Source organism: Bacillus rossius, chromosome 10, assembly GCF_032445375.1.
Source record: "Bacillus rossius redtenbacheri isolate Brsri chromosome 10, Brsri_v3, whole genome shotgun sequence".
NCBI classification, from domain to species: Eukaryota; Metazoa; Arthropoda; class Insecta; order Phasmatodea; family Bacillidae; genus Bacillus; species Bacillus rossius.
The window spans coordinates 55,546,292-55,564,995 of NC_086337.1; the positions used below are offsets into that span (position 1 = coordinate 55,546,292).

The window sequence follows — 18,704 nt, forward strand, 5'->3', positions numbered from 1 at the left end:
TGTAAAATTCACGTTTATTAAAATAATTTTACACAGTGAGAAGTGCAATACTTCAAAAATGGTGTAAACTTACAACTACATGTTCACACAATCAGCTGCGTTTTGTCATTTTGTCTGCAACAGTCAGTAAATGTGTATCCAAATTCTCGCTAATGTGTCCTTCAAGTAGAATGTAGCAACATGTTTTTTTGTGTATAATATAAAAAGACTTTGTTGTGCATAGCTGTTAAAAATATTTTTCTGTGAAAATGCCATCACTACAATTGAGTATTAAGAGAGTTAAACTACATTATCTACTGGTATGTCAAAAAAATTTCTACATTTTAAAATTCTTTTGGGCAATATCATACTATTAACTAAATTTGTTTGCTTTATCATATAAATCAGTAAACATTAGTTGTTTTTTATTATACATCCTAAGCTAATCCCACCATAATTATTACAATAAAGTATAAGTAAAAAAATTAAGATAAAATAAATATTTTTTATTAAATCTAATAATATGCAAAAAAACATTAAGTCATTTTGATTCAAAAAGATTTACTCACAGCAGAAAGGTACTGTTTTTGTAACAAAGTTTGTACAAAAATAACAAACCAAAACCATCGTAATCTTTGAAAATTTATGTCCCAAACACAAAGTGAAGGTCTCCTTCGATGTCTAGATTTTGTGTATATCTCAGTTTTGTTTCACCTTGGCATTGGTTTGTGTCTCCTGTTTTGTGTTCGTAATATGTACCTCTCTCTTATCATGCTGTCATTATTGACTGTCCATCTGTACAATCGTTCGTTTGTTTAACTGATTTTCTTAAACCATTTACTTGTTTTCTTGTTTTACGTGTTTTAAAACATTTTATATATATGATTAAATGCTCTTATTAAATACTCTGAGTTTTCTACACCATAAAACTATATTCCACTGAGATTTAAATAAAAATATTTCAATTTGACTGCCTGAATTCACAGAAAAAAATAGCAAAATGACCACTCTTCATGTTTATACTAATACATATTTATTTCTTACTTTCATCTGAATCATAGTAGGCAGTACTTGATCAGCTGTTGTGATACATGCTCGTTTAACATTATAATTGCTCAGTGCTGGTTTGCTATTGCCTGTGCATATGTGTGATGCATTCCACGTGGAAGGAATCCGAGAGGAGTTTCCCCTTGTGGCACATCCATTAATAACATATTTACATGTTAAACATTCCCGTGGGGAATATCCACATGTAGCTCATCCTTGTGAGGAATGTCCCAGTGTGGCACAAGGAGAATATCTTGGTGCGGCACATCGCCGTGGAAGATGGTCCCACGTGGCGTGTGCCAGCGAGGGGCATGCTCCCCGCGGGGCAGGCCCACGCGTCGACTCGCCAGACGCCGGGCTCTAGTACTCGTCGGCCTCGTCCATCTCGCCGTCCACGGAGTCGACGCCCACCTCCTCGTAGTCCTTCTCCAGCGCCGCCAGGTCCTCGCGCGCCTCGCTGAACTCCCCCTCCTCCATCCCCTCGCCCACGTACCAGTGCACGAAGGCACGCTTGGCGTACATCAGGTCGAACTTGTGGTCCAGCCGCGCCCACGCCTCGGCGATGGCCGTCGTGTTGGACAGCATGCAGACGGCGCGCTGCACCTTGGCCAGGTCCCCCCCGGGGACCACCGTGGGCGGCTGGTAGTTGATGCCCACCTGCCGGCACGTGCGCAGTGTCTCATCTCGCTCATCTCAACACGTAATCACCTACATCGGTTGCAGATGGCTCTAGGAGAAGAAGAGTTTTCTAACTTTATTCACTGCATTACCCTCAGCAGCACGTGGGTTCGAGTCCCTCCCGCGATCCCGCCAAAGAAACAAATTTTAACAACACCTTAGAAGTAACCCAGTGTCATATTTTTCACAGACATGCACACATCAACAAGAGGCAGTGGGCGGCATTCCGCGTCCTGGAACACCTCGCGGGCCCTTGGTTCGATGCTCGGCTCTGGCATACGGCCCGCAGTGGCTATGAAGACAATACACACACACATACGGCACACTGTGTCGCAGTTTGGTCTGTTCAAGCAAACGGTCTGAGCAGGTCTCCCCCTGGCACAACACTACCTTATACACCATGCAAATGTTGGACCAGATAAGAATTTTACTGAGATTTTTGACAGCCACCTGCACCCCACAGAAACAGAGAAGGTGCCGTGAGTGTTTCCTGCAGGACCAAGAGTTGTGGTGCTCCAGGAACTACACGCACCTTGAAGCCGGTGGGGCACCAGTCCACGAACTGGATGGTTCTCTTGGTCTTTATCGTGGCAATGGCCGCGTTCACGTCCTTGGGAACCACGTCTCCCCTGGAATACAAGACCACTAGGTGCACATCGCAGTCCAGGGTCACGTCATGGTGGAAGTATGAATTCATTCAAACCATTTTAAACTGATAGGACCTAATTTTGCTACAAATTTTTGGATACTTTAGGTAACCCAGATGTATTGATTCTGAGTTTAAAAATACCAATCCACCAGTTACACAAGTCATCAAGAGAGAGTGAAGTGTAACACTGGGAACTGGAACCTGTGTTTGGTAATGACAAGACCAAAGCTTCTCTGAATGTCCTCGTGGCCGAGTGGCTGGAATGCTCACCTGTACAGCACCTGTACAACAAGCCGGGACTCGCTCACCTGTACAGCATGCAGCAGGCCATGTACTTGCCGTGCCGTGGGTCGCACTTCACCATCTGGTTGGCCGGCTCGAAGCACGCGTTGGTGATCTCGGCCACAGTCAGCTGCTCGTGGTAGGCCTTCTCCGCGGAGATGACAGGGGCGTAGGTGGCCAGCGGGAAGTGGATGCGCGGGTAGGGCACCAGGTTGGTCTGGAACTCGGTCAGGTCCACGTTGAGCGCGCCGTCGAAGCGCAGCGACGCCGTGATGGACGACACGATCTGGCCGATCAGGCGGTTCAGGTTGGTGTAGGTGGGGCGCTCGATGTCCAGGTTGCGGCGGCAGATGTCGTAGATGGCCTCGTTGTCCACCATGAAGGCGCAGTCCGAGTGCTCGAGCGTGGTGTGCGTGGTGAGGATGGAGTTGTAGGGCTCGACCACCGCCGTCGACACCTGTGCAGACGGGCAGCCTCCAGCCGCTAGTCCAGCAGCTTGGCACAGTACTAGTCACACTGATACACAACGTGTTTGGATGCTTAATAACTCAATTTATAATATTATACAGAAAATACACTGTGTTTTGGTAAATTAACCAAAAGTTCATTATAGAAATGGGTAAATTTAATAATTTTGAAGAGTCTTCAAAATATGTGCTCGGTTATAGTTTAGTATATGCTTGCATTTTGGATAATATTTTTTAATGCAAAAAAAGGCCCAAAATTGCTTATCATATAAGGAATAATTCTGGGCCAAGGGCTCTGTGATGTTGATTAAACTATTTAGTCTTTTTATATTCCAAAACTTTCACCATACTTTTTGGTCAGTAACAATGGCATGAACCCGAAATCAGAGATGATAACAGTGTACACTTGACGACATGACTGAGAAAGGGGTGGATCAGACATCACACTCCTGTAGTTGTGCGTGAAGAGACAGACACTGCAGGAAGCCCTGAGCAGGAGCCCGGGTGTGGGAGGCACTCACTTGCGGGGCCGAGTAGATGGACAGGCGCTCGGCGAGAGAGAGAGAGAGAGAGAGAGAGAGAGATGGCGCACCTGCGGGGCCGGGTAGATGGAGAACTCCAGCTTGCTCTTCTTGCCGTAGTCGACGGACAGGCGCTCCATGAGCAGCGAGGTGAAGCCGGAGCCGGTGCCGCCGCCGAAGGAGTGGAACACGAGGAAGCCCTGCAGCCCCGTGCACTGGTCGGACAGCTTGCGCACGCGGTCCAGCACCAGGTCCACCAGCTCCTTGCCGATGGTGTAGTGGCCTCGGGCGTAGTTGTTGGCGGCGTCCTCCTTGCCCGTGATCAGCTGCTCCGGGTGGAAGAGCTGGCGGTACGTGCCGGTGCGCACCTCGTCTGCACAGTGCCACGAGACCGCACGTTCCCTTCGTTCCCTATCATCTCGGTGTGCTGGCAATTAGCCGAACCGCTGTGCCGAAATAACGCTTATAAGTAGATACCTGTAAAATTCGCGATTTCAAATCCCTAAAGGATAGACTCCATGATCCTCTACGCACTCGTGCAAATTACATCTGCTGATTGGTTACCGACTCGTAACACCTTTTGACTGGAATTATCGTGATTCCCTAATTCTTCTGTTAAAGATTTTGCATTGGCCCAGAGTCCTTCAGATAAACTCTGGCCCAATCACTGAAGCAAAATAATGTCAAAAGTATTTGGACTCTATCCTATCGCGAAATGAATCCGAGAATTTTGCAGGTCTCTACTTATTAGTTATCCACCATGGTTGATCATTTCAGAAAAATCTGGCAGAACTATTACTTGAAGTAGCTTGGCTTCTGTAGCCGCGTCCTTGGCGTGTAATTCACCGACACTTTCGGTCGACATCGCAGTCGCCATCATCAGGGAGCAGTTACCTACTGAGTAGGCCGTGGCCGTGAAAGCCTGCGAACATTAGAGCTATTACCTATCTTTATTTAGCGCTAGATTTTTTTTTGTTCCTCAGAAATTCTCCCGGGGAACTTCTCATACTTAATAAAGATAGCGGCCATTGTCTGGAGTTGCTTTGGCTTCTGGGTTGTAGTCGCGTCGAAGGCAAAGATATCACCATCGTTTCGGTCGACAGGTAACTGCTTCCTGATGATGACGACTGCAACGTCGACCGAAACGTCGGCGATATCTTCTCCTTCGACCCAGAAGCCAAGAAACTCCAAAATTCTCATACCGTTAGCAATTTTGTTTCGTTCGAAGACTACATTGTGCTTGATGGTCTTCAAAATAATGCATGATCACACAATCTGGTGTTAAATATTGTTCCTCCAGGAAAGAAGGGAATGTTAAGTGGTGCATTAAGGGAAGAGGCCCCACATGCATGCATGTAGTGAAGGTATTCAAGTCCACTAAGTTGACACAACATACTTCCTCAGTGGTTGTGGGCTGTTGAAGTGCATCGGCAGGCGTGGCCCCCACATTCGATTACGGGCCCTGGGGGTTTATTCTAAGTTTCTCGGAAAAGAGTTCCCGATCGTGATGCCACGATTATCGGAAGCTTTCTACAATATGGTATTCTAAGTTACTTTCATCAACTCGGAACCTTTCGATTCTCGGAAGCAAACGGTCGGTATGTTTCGAGTATACAATTGCTGTTGAAAAACCTTTGCCGATCGGGAATTAGCAGCCAGTGGAAATCATGTCGGATGCAAGATTTATGTGTACACAAATAGTTAAACATTGTCGAAAATAGTAAATTTTTGGGCATGATCTATTTTTATGATATTTTACATAGGTGTCAATTGTGTTTAATATTTTGTAAAAGGAAATATTTGCCCAGTAGCATTGAATATGTATGATTTTGGGGTGCTATTCAAGTAGTTGACCTAACAGTCACGAGAGGGCAGCACTGGACCCAGGATCGGAGACACCCCGTCCCCCCCTCCCCAACACAATTTTACAGTCACGTGCTACATTATAATTGAATGGTTATTTCATACCTACAATCTTTTTAAAATGTTATTTAACCTGAAAAATACAAAGGTATAATTATGGTTACTATTTTATGAGTCCAAACTAAGCTTTATTTATAAAATATTCAGTATGTTTTTTTTTCTGATTTTGTAAAAAAATTACAATAGTTAAACTTTTAAAAATAAACAAGGCCGGGCCCGGGCCCTGGACCCAGGGGTCCACCCAGCCCCACCCTTGTGGCCAGGGGCGCAACAACTAAATTTCCAAAGGGGGGGCAATATACCTTTTTATAAAGAATCATCGATCCCCCCTATTGAAGCGGGGGGTCCGGGGTAACTCCCCCGGGAAAATTTGTATTTCAAGGTGGAAAATGGTGCTATTTAAGCATTTTTATCATCTAAAAATTGATTACACAGCACTTTCTTTGCCCCCGTTTGCCCCCACTTCAAGGTTTCAGAGTGGGGGGGCCAAATACCCTTCCCCCCCCCCTTGTTGTTACGCCCCTGCTTGTGGCGGCCATGCCCATGGTCCAGGGACGGACCACGTACCCACGACGGTGGGCTCCAGGTCCACGAAGACTGCCCTGGGCACGTGCTTGCCGGCGCCCGTCTCGCTGAAGAAGGTGTTGAAGCTGTCGTCGCCGCCGCCCAGGGTCTTGTCGGAGGGCATCTGTCCGTCCGGCTGGATGCCGTGCTCCAGGCAGTACAGCTCCCAGCAGGCGTTGCCGATCTGCACGCCCGCCTGGCCGATGTGGATGGAGATGCACTCCCTCTGGGGACGTCAACACAGTTCCGCGTCCCTCCGCGCTCCATGCTTGAACATTTTGTAATGCTTGGAGCATTTTGATCATCATTGTTACACTGGTAAACCACAAATCTTGTTGAGATTTTTTTTACACGTCCTGCAAGTGTTTTTACACACACACACACATACACACACACACACACACATAATTTTTGATGTGAGCTTTCCGAAAGAAAAAGAAAAGGGGGTCGTCGTAAAGTCGGTTTACGGACGATAATTTTACGTGATAGCGTCATAAGAAAACATTGATGAAAAATTGCTTACTTTTATAATTTTCAAATATTATTTACAGTTTTTGCAAATTTAACTTAAATAATTTGTTTAAATATAATCACGAACAATGTGTTTAAAAGCCCGCCTTAACCTGTTTGATATAGAAGATTTTCTCGCACGGTGTTTGACCGGTTCTTGCACGCTCGGCTCAGGCGGAACGTGACAATGAGTCATGCTTTTTCGTGCGTGCAGCCGGCGTTCATCGATTTATAAGACGTCATCACGTCAAAAAATATATATTGATTGTGATAGACGACGTGCATTTGAATGAAATGTTTCTGCACATGGAAGAAGAAAGAAACGACTTGAACACGAAGTGAAAAGATAAAGATTTGGTGTAACTATCAGTGTCTTGAAATGTGAAACATACAGAGCGGAACCTAGTGGAATTCTATACGTTATGAATAATCTTCGGAGTGTGAAAGTGGCATCTTACTCAACCAGATTATGTGCCGCCTTGTCCAATGCTTAGGGGCAGGCATTTTTCGCGAATAAAGTTGAACGCCTACTAGACTGCAACAAGGTATACGCGCACCAGCGGTTTCTTCCTTGTGATTGGCGGCCGTCTGCGAGAGAAGTCGTTGCCTTATTTGGCTGGCCACTCAGGACACATTTGCTTCCTCAATGAATTACTGTGATTGGTGTTTTAACAATCGTCATGTACCTGAAAGAAACTCGCCCAATCACTAAACACAGACGATGCTACAGTGTTAAAACTATCAGCTAGTCTCGGAATCTTTTCGCGAAATATGCATGGCCCTACCAACAGTTTGGTTTCAACAGAATGTATCTGCCACACTGTGCTTCCTCGTGAATGTCTTGTAAAGACATCTGGTAGAAATAATTGATCCAAATTTTGCATCAGCTTGTATACTAACGACTATCAAAGAGTCCAGCGAACGAGGACATGCAGTTGAAATGGAGTGTTGCAGTGTTCTCTTTCCAGCGGTGATGAATGGTTGCAGTCCGGCGTGCCCGAGGCAGGGACCGTTATTAATGGCTTGTTTAACCTGGAATGGCCGCCCGCTACTTGGCAGTTGCAACGCCGCAGATTGGGGATGTCTGCAGGCGGGAAGATGGCGAGGCGGATAGCAGGCACGCCACTAGAGGTCGTAGCACTCCCCGCACGCAGAGCCGCCTGGTGGCCGCCCGCGTCACTACATCCCCACACGGCCGGGGTAGTGTAGCTCTATCAAGTCTGTGTGAGGCCGAATTCACCTTATGGAACCTGTACTTGTTATGAAACAGCGCATTCCAGCATGAGCAAGGAGGAATAGTCGCGTTACTATTGTGTGTGTCCTGTTAGACTTGGCAACACTGCTTAACTTCGGAGGAATCTGCCCTCCCTAAATGTCTGCTTCACCTCATCACATTCATTTTCCGCGGTAACTGGCAGAGCTGCACGTACCACCCTGCAGCGGCGCTTCCTTGCCCGAACGGAAGTTTTCAACAGAGATTGAAATAAACTAATAATAAGTTTACTTGTTAGTATCGTATTATGTTGTAAACAAAATTATTTAAAGAGTTTTTGTACGGTGCACCTAGATTACATTTTAAAAAATTCATTCTCGTCATTTTTTTCATTACACACCTCAAGAAGTATAACCAAACCTCACTTATATAAATACAATTTAAAATACACTTGAAAAGGTTATAAACAAAATTTCCATCACTGATATTCACAATAAATAAATGTTTTAATATTATGGTCCAGTATTCAATACCAATCATTAAAGTATAAGATTTAAAAGCACATATATAAATTGTATTTGAATGTGGCATTTTTTTTGTGTAACATATTTTTTTATTCTGTGAAAATGTCGTTGCTTTGTGCACGCACATCGTAAAAATTTACGTTGTCCATAACGCGCCTAAAGAAGTATAACTTCAACAATTAAGAATGTTCAATGCAATTGCTGAGTCCAAGGCAATCTGGCAAGGAACTATCGTGTAAAACAACGGAAAAGAAGCATGGTTAGCTGGAGTTCAAACTCGGGTTCTCAAGGGGTGTGAGTGTGGTGGTTAAGCACTTTGTTTCAATGTATAATCTTAAAACACGCTACGGAAGAATGCAAGAACTGCCAATAAGGAAACAGCCAGCTTAGCGCGCGGGCTCGCGTGCAGTCTGCCGGACAGCGGAGGTTAAGCGGAGGGCGGAGGAAGTATGTCCGGTCACGCTAGGGTAGCACATCGGCGCATCCATCCTCAACACGCGAGCGGTGCCGTGTCTGGCGGGCTGCATGTGCACAAGGGGCTCGCGTGTCTCGGTCTGGTTCAACCACCCCTGCTTGTAGTCTCCAGCTAGGCGTTACCTTGCCATTCGTTTTATTTAACTACGTACATTTGTTCGCTGACAGTATCTTTTACTGATAAAGGCGGTTGTACGTCTAATTTTATCTCTTTCGGAGGTTGGGGAGAGTAAAACAGTCTGTCTCATGATTCTATCCTAACGTCGTCAGTGGCCGTGTATCGGACAAGCAGTACGTCTTACTTCCTAGCATTCCACTTTGTAACGAATACAAGCGTTTTGGACGAATTTTCGGCCATCGTCAAAACGCAATAAATTATTTTTATATCTAATCAGGAAGTACTTTTAAGTTTGGAGAAAATGAACCATGTCAGAAAATTTATCTTGACCCCTCTCCAACTTCAGAGACATCTTGTATTTATAACAAAGATTTTTCTGTATGCTATCAAAGAACTACGCTTCTCATTGCACTTCAATGCGTATCAGTATGAAATGACTATTTATAATGTAAAATTTCATAATTTTAAAATTCTTTATATATAGCAAACAAATGTTTTTGGCGTTAAATGTATTGTTATGAATTATAATTTTTCATTATTAAAAATGTTATTTAATTTTAGTATCTCAAACTTAAATATGTTGTAAACTGTGGTTGAATAATTTTAATAAGATTTAAATATTAATTAATACAACCATTTTGTGAATCAGTGCTACGAACTATCACTAAGCATTTATTGCCAAAGTGAAACAGGATGAATTTCGTTAGTTTGCAACTTGATTCCAAAAAAAAATCTTGCGACAAAAATTTAATTATTAACTGAATGAACACCAGAAATAATCGTCTGTTAGGTTTCCAAAAATAATCTACTTAATTAGATAAACAGTTAAACGAATTTTTTTTTAAACAAATGCTAAATCTGTGTCACCAAGGTTGAAAGGTTGATAGTGTCATCTTGTAATTTCCTTTTAACTGCATAAGTTGATAAACATTTTTTCCTGTAATTTATATTTTAAAATTCTTTGCTTTAATCATTGGTTTATTGCGCAGAATTGAACATCGTGTGGAAATTGAATGAAAATTCTTATCTTGGAACTCGCTCAGCTAGGCCATTTGAAGCAATAGAGATTCATCGTGGAGATAATTATAGCGTTGGTTTGTTTTCAGCACAACTTGTTCAATTGCGCAGCGAGAGAAGCTCCTCCCATACTTCGCCAGTCCAATAAGGATGCAGCTCCTGTATTACAGACCATCGTTTACATCACAGGCATTCCTTTTTAAACTCTGTTATGTTTTAAAAAAAGTAGTGATAAATCATTGTATCTAAGAAGAACTAGTGTTAACAAACTCCAGACGGGAGACACAGTCAGAGGTTAAGTGAATCCAAATGGTATACATATTAAGTCGCTGATACGATATAATCTCCTCGTCACTGCGAAAGGCAACAGTACGCCACTGCAGGATCACCTTTCCACAGAGCCCTGAGGAGCGGGGTGTTACCCGGGCAGATTTTTCCTCAAGGCCTCAAGGCTTTGACTCCACAGTTCTGTCCTAGATGCTATCTCTATAATGGTGTGCTAGGAGTATGCATTATTGTTGTCTATATCGAGGCCTTCTGTTTTCTGCTACTACTGTGTGTTGTATTGTCCTGCTTTCTTCTCCTGGTTCCTTGTTACATTTATTGTTATATCAGACAGCACGAGCAAACACGTGTTTACATGCTAAACTGACTGAAAGGTTTGTTTTCCTCAACAAAATATTTGTTTGTATACGGCGAAATAAAAATATTTTGTAGTAGGAAAGATTCTGTTGACCCAAAAAAAAAATGATTTCGTCAACTCAAATTTATATTTGGTTAGGTGTAACAAGTCATTTTTGTTACTTACCGAGTTTGGTTAAGCTAATAAAATATTTTGTCCCGCCAAGTAAATATTTGTTTCGCCATATATAAACAAATATTTGTTTGATTCAAATAAACCTTTTTGACGTGATAACATCTTATAAATCGATGAACGCCGGCTGCACGCACGAAAAAATTGTCACGTTCCGCCTGAGCCGAGCATGCAAGAACCGGCCAACCACCGTGCGAGAAAATCTTCTATAATATCAAAACAGGTTAAGGCGGGATTTTTTAACTAATTGTTCGTGATTATATTTAAACAAATTATTTAAATTAAATTTGCAAAAAAAAACTGTAAATAATATTTGAAAATTAAAAAAAGTATGCAATTTTCATCAATGTTTTGTTATGACGTTATCACGTAAAATTATCGTCCGTAAACCGACTTTACAGACCACCTCCCCCCCCCCCCCCCTTTTTTTTTGACTTGACAACGTCTAATAAATCGATGCACGCGGCTGCAGGCACGAAAAAGTGTCCCGTTACGCACATTGTTTCGTTACGCGCCGCATCTATCTCTCTTCCACTCGACTGTTTATAAAGTGAAGTGAAAAGTTAATGTGGTTTTCATTGCTTATTACAACAACAATTTCGGCAATAAAGGTTAATTATTCTTGCATTTTAAAAATTCTGATTACTGGTATAATTTCAAGTATTTATTCTTTTATTATTAAAATAAAAATGATTCAATTTTATTCATAAAAGTACGCAGTCATTTCATCAATGTTTTGTTACGACGTTGTCACGTCAAACTATCGTCCGTAAACCGACTTTACAGATAACCAATTTTTTTTTCCTCTGTGTGTGCCGCGCCACATACTGGGTCGTCGCTGGGGCGGTCAGCAACTCGGCAGTGTCTGGCGGGCGGGGGTAAGACGGGGCCTGGTATCGACGGAGGCCGTGCCAGTCTCCGCCGGAGTCGTTGCGCCGGCAAAGGGTTGCGCTATCGACCAGGGACTCGGCGCCGCTAATTGTCGCCACCTTCAACCCTTCATCGTGCTGGCACCTCCCCTCCCGCCAGCCGTCTCTAAACACCGCCCTGACGGCCGACTGCCCGTTAGCGAGGCTCTAATCACACGCCGCACCGAGACATTTCTTGTTTAAACGGCGCTGCTTTTGATTGGCTTCATTAACGACTGTGTGGTTAGACATGAAAGGCCTACACGCGTCACCGCTGTATGTACCTCGGTATACCTTCGCCGAGGTAATGAAAATGTGTGAGTAATTATCCGTAACTGCCACCTTGCGGACGGCAGGCGAACTCGCTTTGTTTCCTTCGACGACTCTCTGGTCGCGGCTCGGGAAGCAGGTATTTAGGAAGTCGCCCGGCGCCTGGTGTTCTCTGCTCCGCCGACAGATGGCAGGTCGCACCGCGTCTGTGCTAGCTTGTCCCAGAGTGGCTACCCGCACGCAATACTATCTTTGAAGTGAATACGTCTTTAAAATTGCTTCCATGGTGGGAGGCAATTCAAAAGACGAATGATAACAAAATCGGGGGATACAGTTTAGTGTTGAAGCTGCGTATCTTTCATCTCCAGCCACTGGATAGCTAAAGGATCAAGGAATTCGTTACGTATCGTGCGCGGTGGAGGTGGAAGCGCCGCCATTTTGAGGTCATTTTGCTGCGTTTCGAGATTTCCATTTAGTGTAAGGCTGGGTTCACAATTAAAAAAATTAAGCGAGTGCATAGCAAGCCATGCACACGACCTGTGCACACGACCTGTGCGAACTGCGAAATTGGTTCACAATTGAATTCTTACTGTTAATTTCAGCCAATGAAATTTCGCGAACTATGCGACATCTGTTAGCAGTGTTAGTAAATAAACATATTAACTTTCAAAATAACGATAATACTATTATTATCTCGACATTTTCTTACCACAATATGGTTACTAAATATATATATATTTCTAGTCCCGCCAAAAAAGCATCCTGCTCTTCTCTCATTGGCTGTTGTGCCATGCGTACGCGACCGAAATAAAATATATTCATTTCACTGCTATGCGCACGACCTCGCTCCCATGCACACGACCAACTTTCTGCTATTGTGAATCGTTAGGTTAGGAAACATGGCGTTCATATCCTATGCACACGACCTACTGTTACTGTTACTGTTATTTTTTCAATTGTGAACCCAGCCTAACTTTTGACTCGGAGAAGCTACGACGTTCGTTTGAGTTTCAATCGTCAGCTATCGTCAAAATCTATCGATTGCATATATAAAACATTAGTGTAAAATAGTTACAGTGAATATATATGACGTTAAAATAAAAAATAGCGTATTTTTTATTATGTATAAAAAATATTGCCTGTAACGTACACGTATTCACGTACAACACATGGCCTGTCCATGACACAGACAAACCTTTTTTTTTTTTTAAGTGAAAACTTCCAGACTGGCGACGCGCAGCGGCCTGTGTACATGTATACGCGTATATACACTAATAAATTACATATATTCGACTGTATCATGTGCGTGTTGGATTTTTTTGGATGGGTAAAATATTGTGAGTTCGCGTCACCAACATGCTGCAGTAACAGTAAGTGCTGTTAATTTGACCACGTGAATACATGACCTAGGTCTGACTTCACTGGTAAATCATAGCTAGGTAATGAATATTTACGTAATTTTTACATACCACTGACATCTGTTGTGACTAAAAAATGATGTAAGGATAAATTATATCATGCTGTCATCGTACTGATATATATAGAAATCGAGGTATAGAGAACTGAGCAAATCGGTATGAAATCTCCTGAAGCCCTCACCCGATAAAATAGAAATCAAGAATTGCAATTTTCTTAATGTAAAGTAATTGTTTACAATAATCTTCCGAAAAGTAAAACAAGAAAATAAAAAAAAGGATATATATTTTTAGCCAATAAGACAGAAGCCAACTTTTATATAATTGCCAACGGCGTCCACATGCCAACTCCACATACACCTGACTTAACGCCATGCAATTTTTTTTCCTTTGGGGCTTTATGAAATATCGTGTCTACGTTCCGCCGCTGCCTAATGAATTGCCACAGTCGAGTACCAGAACTGAAGAGGCTATTTGCTTCCACTACTCCGAACGTGTTGACCAAAGTGTAGGAAGAAATTTATTTTAGGTTGGATATGTGCCGTATGATTAAAGGTGCGCATATTTAACATCTTGCAAGAAAAACTAGGTTAGTTTACCTTCAATTTGATGTAGGATTTGTTGTAAATGGTCTAAATTAACTGTTATAACTGGGACATTCTTGACTTGATGTAAGCTTTTGGACATACGCCATTGCTAAGCACATGTGTGTCTGTAGAAGAAAACTACAAAAAAAAAACCCCCAAAAGACAAAAACACAAATTAAGAAAAAAAATGCTGTTTTTTGCTTGATTTGTGTTTTTGTCTTTAGGGTTTTTTGTAGTTTTCTTCTACAGACATACATGTTCTTAGCAATGGCGTATGTCCAAAAGCTTACATCAAGTCATGCACTCCCATTGCACAAATCTTTCAAAGATAATGGAACATTGTTCTATGGGTATCTATCTGTACATTTCAGTGACCTGTGTGATATGTTGTTGGGTTGTCTGGAGGACTAGAATTGTCTTGCAGAGAGCGCTCCACCCAGTGGTGAGTCAGAACACCAAGCAACAGGGCCGGTCGGGGTACAGCTTCCAGGAGACAGGCAGCGGGTCCTGGGGTCCTGGCGCGGCTCCAAGGACTCGGGGGCGGGCTGCGGCTATTATTAGCGACGAGCACGAAGCCTGGAGGACACTCGTCCTGCAGCCAGGCATCGGGCCAAAACCATTATTTTGGATTCAACCTTCTTTGAAGAGATTGATTGGATTCCGAAAAATTCCCCAACCCCCTTTTTTTTCTTTTGCCATTTATAGTTGAAAACGCCCTTGCCGTCTATGCATATGGCATAAACATAGTAACTTATAAGAATACACGCAAAATCTGATCAACTAGATGCACCGTTAAGCAAAATCACACCACGCGCAATTGACAGGTAACGTTGACGATTACGAAGATAAGATACGGCCCGTTAGCGCGGGAAAACGCTATCGCATGTGCAGACGTCGTTTTTTTTTTGTGCAAAAACAAAACCTGTATATTTTTTCTTTCACAAATAAGGCAAATTTACCTTCTCCAAATGTTGGGTTATTGCACACTCAAGTGTCCGTAAGTTTACGAAGAGAGCCGTGAATTAAAAAAAAAAAAAAAAAAAAGAACGAAATGGCAGTCATGGGGACTGCCAACAGAAGTGAAATCTTTAAACTTTGTTTTTTAAATGTGTAACATGACATCATTTCTACGTCAAATGTACGTAAGAAAATATTTTTTGGTATTATATCACTGGCATGTCGGTGACGCGAACTCACAAGATTTTTACCCATCCAAAAAAGAGTCCAACACGCACATGATACAGTCGAGTATATACTACAATGTATTAGTGTATACATGCGTATACATGTACACAGGCCGCTGCGATTCGCCAGTCTGGCACAACACGTCACTAGCATGTCGGTGACGCGAACCCATGAGTTTTCCCCCTACCAAAAATCGCTAAACGCGGCTAAAGAAGTTTTCACTTCAAAATTATCCGTGGATAATATTTAACCGGCGTTCTTCGTAAATTTAAGATGAAAAATATTTTTAAAGGTAACTTGATTAAGACATATTATTCCGTGATAAACATAGTGTGTGTGTGTGTGTGTGTGTGTGTGTGTGTGTGTGTCAGACGTGCATGAGGTGTTCGTTCAGTGATTCGGGGTGTGGCAGAGCAGGAACAATGCTCGGTGCTTGAGCGCCGCTCAGGAGACGGCTCATTGTGCCTGGCTTCCTGCGGCCCCGCCCTGCTGTGAAGAGCTGCCGTCGCCACTGGAGCGAGCCCCCGCTTCCTCCCGCCACGTGCACCCCCCTCCCCCCTCCTGCTCCCAGGAGGCCTGCACGACAGTCGCTCAGCCGTGTCCCGACACACCACTCATCATCATGATGATAATAATTTATTTCCTTATTAAAACTGTTTGAGTTACTCTTTGATTGTGACCTTGAATCAAAACCTTGAATCAAAACTCTACAATGCTTGCAGTTGATACTATTAAAATTCATAACTGGGACATTTTTTTTTTTTGTGGACAGACTCAAGGGCGTCGCCAGCCGATGGCCTGGGGGGGGGGGGGGGGCAGTTGTGGGAAAAGTATGTATTTTTTTTGCATTTGGCTACATTTTTTTGAATCTCTGGGGGCAAATGCCCCCCCTCTACCCCCCCCCCCCCCCTGGCGGCGCCCTTGGACAGACTGTATTCTCCTCCAGATACTTCCTGCGTGAGCCAGGGTGTGCTAGAAGGCTAGCATAACGCGCAGGATGTCGCGCTGGGAAGCGCCGCCTGCAGCCGCGCGACGCAACCCGCGCAGCATAGCTGTGTAGCGGAAGAGCCGCTGTCAGCCCACAGGCGCTACCTGCTCTTGCAAGCTCTTGCAGTTAGTTTACAAGTGGCATTTAATTTTTTTTTAATTTAGAGCTACAAAATCTATATACTTCATTTTAAACTTTTCTAAACATTATTTACTAAATTTCTATAACCGTCACAATTTTTTTAAAACTAAAATATAAAAGAAAGTGTAACGTTGTTATAGGGAGCTAGGACGAATTTTTTTTTTTTATAAAAACGTTTAGATATTTTTATCACTTTTTACCTTTTAGTTCTTTTATTTAATGCATGTTTTTAATAATTCATAATTTACACTTAAATCTTACATTATATTATAATGTATTATAAATGGAGGTTTATTCTATTAACCTCTCTTATATAAATAGGGAACCCCGTGAAAATAATACCAGGAAATAAATGTTTACATTGTTGATGGTTCTGGTGCTTGGTTACGTCTCGACTCTGAACTGGCCGCGTGCTGCTGCGAGCAGCAGTCGGGAACACGAACAGCGGTGCATTGTGGGGCGGCGGGAAGTCACGTGACCGTGGGGGTGAAGGAGTGCGGGGGGAACACCCGCCACTGGCGCCGTCCGCCACGTTCCCTCGTAGATTATAAATATGAAAATTTTAACTAATTGTAGTTTTAAATTTGATGTATAGTTGAATCAATGAAATACTTGATCTAACCTTAAAAATTATGTGCTCTAAAAAATGTACATATAAAATAGTTATATTATTGTACTGTTGTCACTTTTTGTAATATTTAATTTTGACGAATGGATAACATAGTTAAAATACACAAGTAGCAAAACGAGACTAGTAGTACTCAAGCACATGTTTGGCTTATTTAAGTGAATTTCCTATCAAACTTAATGTGGTTGTGTGAATGATGTCAAAAAAAAGGAAGTATTTAAATTAATTAAATATAAATAAATATATTTGTAAGTCATAATTTTGAGCTTAAGTTATAACTATTTTTAGTTCTCAAAGAGAATTTAAGCATTTAGTCTGTTGTGTAATGTAATTTTAAAAATATCAGCAGCACCACTTGAAGAAATAACCATCACAAGTAAGCGCACAAATAAAAATTTGTACATTTCGTTTGTGATGGTTCCCCGATACTTCCTGTCAGTGTCTGGAAGTCAGCAGTCAACTACGTCCTTGTTTGCTGTATTTTGCGAGTTACGACAGAACAAATAGGAATTCGCTCGCGAGCTGGGCTTGAGCCGAAGTTTCCTCAGACGAAAGACACGTGAATTAGACAATAGTCGCAACAACAAAAAATATACCGCAGCTGTGTGGATTCACAATGACAGAAAATTTGTAACAGGAACATTTGTGTATTTTTCTTGCAACATTTATTTTACTGACAATGGTTACAATTTTAAAAATAAAAAAGTTAAAAAATTCTTATTTTCAAAGAAGTTACAGTTATTTCTGAGAAATTTTTAAGACTTGTTGGATCAAAGCCAGACTTGACAAATAAAGTGCAGTACACTTCATTACTATCAAATGCACATTTGCAGTTCTATAAACACATGCGTTATAGTTGAGGTCGTGGTACTGTATGTTTGCCAAACAAATGGAGATAAGCAATATAATAGTTACAGGACGGGGTACGACCACAGCTACACACAAGTGCGGGTGGTGTCGGCCCGAAGGCGGACTGGTTGTAGCTGCTGTAGCGGCGGACGGGGTATGGCAGTGCGGCCCGAAGGCGGACTGGTTGTAGCTGCTGTAGCGGCGGACAGGGTATGGCAGTGCGGCCCGAAGGCGGACTGGTTGTAGCTGCTGTAGCGGCGGACGGGGTATGGCAGTGCGGCCCGAAGGCGGACTGGTTGTAGCTGCTGTAGCGGCGGACAGGGTATGGCAGTGCGGCCGACGACACTCACCATGTCTGCTGGTCTTGTCTGCTTGTCTGGAGCCGAGGGTGTCTGGACGCGCACTGGGGCGCCGATACGCGCGCGCCTCTTATAGCACAGCCACCCCCCACCCTCGCCCCGTCCTAGGAGAGACGCCCTCCCATTCCCCTCACCCATACCACCCAACCAACCACGCGCTTCTCCAGACAGCGCCGTAGCCAGGATCTCGTGAAGTAGGAGGTCCAGTACACACGTTTTATCATGTTCCATGAGGAAGTGTTCTTTCAAGTCGAATTTTAAAAGAAAATTGAGAATCCCACTAGAATCACAGGGACTAGTATACTTTTAAAAGTGAAAGGTATATACACAGAAATTTAAGTAAAAAAAAAAAAATTTCTTGAAAAAAGAAAAATATAAATTTTATTTTTTGGTTTTTAATTAAAAATTATTAATAATTAATTTTTAAGTCTTGATTATTTCGTGAAAACAAGTAATAAATACATATATTAATGTTATTAAATGAATAATACACACATGTCAATTTTATACTAAAGACATAGGTACGTGTGCAAATTGGCATTAAATATGGACTACGTTGGAAAATAACTCTTGTGGCTTTCGTGTACGATGCAT

The 18,704-nt window shown here is 42.7% G+C and overlaps 1 protein-coding gene across 1 annotated transcript; it reads right to left on the minus strand.

Moving 5' to 3' along the window:
* LOC134536206 (tubulin alpha chain, testis-specific-like) lies at positions 1-18,150 on the minus strand. Its single transcript, XM_063375860.1, has 6 exons — positions 18,102-18,150; positions 6,114-6,336; positions 3,695-3,996; positions 2,662-3,092; positions 2,237-2,333; positions 1-1,683 (listed from the first exon to the last, which is right to left on the minus strand). The coding sequence occupies exons 1-6, from the start codon at positions 18,102-18,104 to the stop codon at positions 1,387-1,389; spliced, it is 1,353 nt and encodes a 450-aa protein (XP_063231930.1). The 5' UTR covers positions 18,105-18,150; the 3' UTR covers positions 1-1,386.
* Positions 18,151-18,704: the final 554 nt, after the last annotated feature.